A 4,608-nucleotide genomic window follows, 5' to 3' on the forward strand; every position below is an offset into this window, starting at 1 on the left:
TTATTATTATTATTATTATTATATATGAAAATAAAAATAAATTTATCTTTGTGTGGGATGGAGCACCACATTAGTTTTGAAAATTGAACCCTGGGAGACCATGTAAAAAAAAAAAAAAAGATTCATTAGCCAACTTACCAAGCTCTAGAAGATATTGAGAGAGTGAACAGTGAAAAATGAATGGATTAATTATTGTTGTGGAGTAATCATCAAGGAGTCGGCCACACCTCTTTAATTTGTTGACGGTAATATAAATTATAATGGGTGTGGTGTCATTTTCCAATAAAGATTATCTCTATGCACCTTATTAGTGATTAGGGGAACAAATGGAGAGTATTTTAAGGGTCCACAAAGTAGAAGAAGGAAAGAGATCATCTTGCCTATCTACTAGGACTCCCCTTTGGAGTTGCTCAAGAAGAATCCCTCTCTTCAAAATTAAAAGATGTATTTAATATAAATTTAAATTAATATGAAAATAATTTTATATTTATTATATTAAATATTTATATTTAAATATATATAAAATTAATTAAAAAATATATAAATAATGAATGCAAATATAACAATTGTGAAGTTGCTACAATAGCAGCACCAATTTAAAAATAATTATATATAAAACGACAAACACAAGAGGAGGAGTCTAAAAGAGAAAAGAAGAATAAAGCAAAGGACAGCCCAACATGCAAGTCTGTATTATAATAATACACCTCCTCTGCCGTTTGACAGATAAGCTGTCTCTTTTGTATCTTTCTCTTCATTTCTCTAAGCCAAGAACTGAGTGAGAATCCCCTATATTACTTACTTTTATTCATTTACACACAAATCCTCATCATTTTTCATCTTCATTTGCTCTCGTTATCAGTTTTGCAAATGGGTTCAAGAGCTCGAAGGAAGCAAAGATGGTGTACTCAACCATTGACGCCACTCATGGAAGGTCCAGACCCTGATATGCAAGAAGAAGGTAACAAGAAGGAGAGTTCATGGGAAATAATTCGTGAATGGTTTCGAATGCAAAAGGGTTTCTCCGTTAACCATTTTTCATCATCAGTAACACCATATGGGAGCATTCCAGCCAATAAAAAGCAAGATTTGAGGCTTTTGCTTGGAGTCCTTGGCTGCCCACTAGCTCCGATCCCTCTAGTCAGTGACCCCATTCACCACCTTCACATTAAGGACATCCCCATGGTACGTCATTAAGCAAGCTCTTACACGACCTCTCTTTCTTTGTTGATTAGCTCTATTGATCATCATTTTCTTGTGGTAATAAATAGGAAAATTCAATCGCACATTATATCATTCAACAGTACTTGGCGGCCACAGGATGTTTAAAGAGACAAAAATGCGTAAAGAACATGTATGCGACAGGGAGTGTGAAGATGATACGTTGCGAGACAGAGATTTTATCAGGAAAGAATGTGAAGAGCTTAGGGACAAGAAGCGGAGAAAATGGGTGTTTTGTTCTTTGGCAAATGATGCCGGGAATGTGGTCTCTTGAATTGGTTGTTGGAGGAAATAAGGTTATCGCCGGCAGCGATGGAAAGACCGTCTGGCGCCACACTCCTTGGCTTGGTACTCACGCAGCAAAGGGACCTCAACGCCCTTTACGTCGCATAATCCAGGTAATTAATTGATATTAATCATTCTTTTTTCCAATGTCAATATTATTCTCACATCTTAATTAGCCATAATTGAGGTATATCAAACACATTAAAATGAAAAGAAAAATTTAAATTAAAAGCCCAAGAAAATGAAACTAAAAGGAGCTTATAGTGATGATAATCCCAAGAAAATCCATACCATTGCTGACATTGATGGAGAAACTGTCTGTTACTTTAGCAGACAAAGTTTTTTTTATTTAACACTCACTACTGACCTGAGAATGGCACGTGACTTTCTTCTTACGTCATCTATGATCATATGTTTCTTCATATGGGTATGGGATCACCTATTGCGCCTTGTTTGCTTTAACTTTTTTTTTCCTTTGCACTTTAGTGGATAGCGTCTGATTTATTGCATTATTGTCCCCAGCTTTTGTTGGCTTTTTCCTGTATTCTTTGTTTCTGTTCAATTTATTCCTCCAAACAACCTTCTTTCTCTATTTTTTTACTTGTATTTCCACACTTCTTTTGATCATCTCTATGAATTTCAAAACTCTCTTTTAGAAAAGATTGCAATGTGTTTTGTTTTACTAGAACAGTCTCTGCCACTGGATAAATTTTAAGAGTTATCTTGAGCTTTAAAAGTTATAATAAAATTATTTATACACTTAAAAAAATAATATAAAATTTTTTAACTTTAAAATTTTACATAATAATAAAACGCTTTTAACTCTTAATTATTGATTTATATGATTCAAAGTAGCAGTGATGTTGACAATTTTCTCTCTTCTATATGACATAGATAAAATTGGCTATGATTTTTTTTTAAATATTAGCCGTATAGAATAATGAAATATTATATGTATAACAGCTGCTGACTAGAGGAATTTTACATTCCAAAAGTAATAGCAATTCTCTACTTTATCGTCACTCTGAAATTGTTCACATCAGTGTGCTACTTATAAATCGCCTATAGAGAGTCAGAAGAATTTTATTATTGTGTAAAATTTTAAATTTCAAGGTATTATATTTTTTAATTCAGAGATATCTTTATTATAACCATTAAAATTCAGAGACAACTCTTGAAACTCATCCCTCTATGAAAATAATTTGGTCAAAAATTTGAATCTTAGCCATTTTTATTTATTAATTAAAAATTTATTACAAGCTAAGCTGAGTTTATATTTATTCATGCGCAATCATACGTGGAATGTATTAGAGATATAAAATTATTTTTGGACTTTCCTATATAAGTTTAAACTTTTAAATTGATTATTTTTTTATTAATTTTTTTCCATATAAAGTTAAACAATGATGAACCAATAATAATCTTGCAGGGCCTAGATCCAAAGAGCACAGCCAGCTTATTTGCAAAAGCACAATGCTTAGGAGAGAAACGAATAGGTGAAGATGATTGCTTTGTATTAAAAGTAGCAGCAGATAAAGCAGCTGTAATGGAAAGAAGTGAAGGAGCAGCAGAAGTACTTAGGCATGTACTGTATGGTTATTTTTGCCAGAAAAGTGGACTCCTAATATACCTAGAGGACTCTCATCTCACCAGGGTACAAACCCCAGAAAATGATACCATCTACTGGGAAACTACAATAGGAAGTAGCATTGCAGATTACAGAGATGTTGATGGAGTTCTCATTGCTCATCAAGGCCGATCAATCGCTACGGTTTTTCGATTCGAAGAAGAATCTGTGCAGCATAGTAGAACTAGAATGGAAGAAATCTGGATGATTGATGATGTTGTGTTTAATGTTCCTGGACTTTCCTTAGACTCTTTCATCCCTCCTGCTGATATCTTTGACGCTAATTCTCCTATTAATTAACTCATCACATTAATTAATTCTCTCTTTTTCTTCTAATACACTATAATTGGTGGGGTTTTGGTGTATTTAATTTCATCTGTAGTATGTAGCCAGCAAGTCATCAAAAATCAAAATGTCCAATTCAAACTTGAGATGGAGTAAGGCTTTTTATTTTTATTTTTTTATTTTTTTTATTACATATAGGAAAAAGGGGATAACATACATACAACTATCACTAAGTTATGCTCATTGTTGCAAAGTTTTTTTTTTTTTTCTAATTTTTTTTAGTGGCTCGGTTTGGAGAATTTGTATTTATGCTTTGTATATGATATTTTGTTTTAAGTTTTTCCCCCTTTGTTTATAGTAATATTATTTAAAAATATCAAAATTAAAATTTATTTCTTAAAAATAAATTAAATTGAAATATAATTAAAATTTATATCTTAATTTACCTTAAACGTTATAATAAGCATGCAAATCTAAAATATAAATACAATCATAATCACACACTAAAAAAATAATAATAATATAATATTTATATGATTTGATCATAAAATCTATTTTCACATGTAAGATGAGAGAAAAAATTCTAAAAGTAAAATATAATCATTTAAATTTCTCTAATCTTAACTCAGTGTATATTTAAATATTTGTAAAATGATAAAAAATATGATATTTATACTATCCCCTTTGTTATTAACACGGATTTTATTTTTTATCTCAATTAAATCGTAATACGAAAATTTTAAATTAATTCCATAGAAGCATATTTAAAATTCACGTAACACAAAATACATTAAAATTAAATTTGGGTCAAATAGGAGCGAGATTCAAGAGCCGATTGCCCTTTAATTTTTTCGCACTTGCACGAAAGTTGAAAATTGGGCCATGTTCTGTTTTCAGAGGCCTTAGTAAAGAATTTTCTAGAGTTTATATAAAAGCTTTTATTTGTGGCTATTTTCAAGTTAAATTAATTTTTTAAAAGTCTATATTTTGAAGGGGCGATTTCTAACTATTAAATTACGATCATAATTTTATTTTTTCAATGTAACAATTTATAATTTAATTTTATATGTTAGTTAATTAAGAAATCGGTTTTACCTAGAAAATTATTTAAAACAAGTTAAAGGTAATTAAATAATTTCATATTTAAATATAGAAAAAAAATATTTTTTTATTATTTTATTAGTTACCTC

At 30.3% G+C, this 4,608-nt stretch overlaps 1 protein-coding gene across 1 annotated transcript; it reads left to right on the top strand.

The window, feature by feature from the left end:
* The first annotated feature begins 738 nt into the window (after positions 1-738).
* LOC110654095 (uncharacterized) lies at positions 739-3,469 on the top strand. Its single transcript, XM_021809982.2, has 3 exons — positions 739-1,185; positions 1,272-1,619; positions 2,936-3,469. The coding sequence occupies exons 1-3, from the start codon at positions 871-873 to the stop codon at positions 3,431-3,433; spliced, it is 1,161 nt and encodes a 386-aa protein (XP_021665674.1). The 5' UTR covers positions 739-870; the 3' UTR covers positions 3,434-3,469.
* The last annotated feature ends 1,139 nt before the right edge of the window (positions 3,470-4,608 follow it).

The sequence above is a fragment of the Hevea brasiliensis genome, chromosome 11 (assembly GCF_030052815.1).
Source record: "Hevea brasiliensis isolate MT/VB/25A 57/8 chromosome 11, ASM3005281v1, whole genome shotgun sequence".
NCBI classification, from domain to species: Eukaryota; Viridiplantae; Streptophyta; class Magnoliopsida; order Malpighiales; family Euphorbiaceae; genus Hevea; species Hevea brasiliensis.

What these genes read in the sequence shown, in the direction of transcription:
- LOC110654095 (XM_021809982.2), top strand. Translation starts at nt 871, where the DNA reads ATGGGTTCAAGAGCTCGAAGGAAGCAAAGATGGTGTACTCAACCATTG. An exon ending in ACATTAAGGACATCCCCATG is followed by an intron (nt 1,186 to 1,271) that starts GTACGTCATTAA and finishes GGTAATAAATAG; the next exon opens with GAAAATTCAATCGCACATTA. An exon ending in CTTTACGTCGCATAATCCAG is followed by an intron (nt 1,620 to 2,935) that starts GTAATTAATTGA and finishes ATAATCTTGCAG; the next exon opens with GGCCTAGATCCAAAGAGCAC.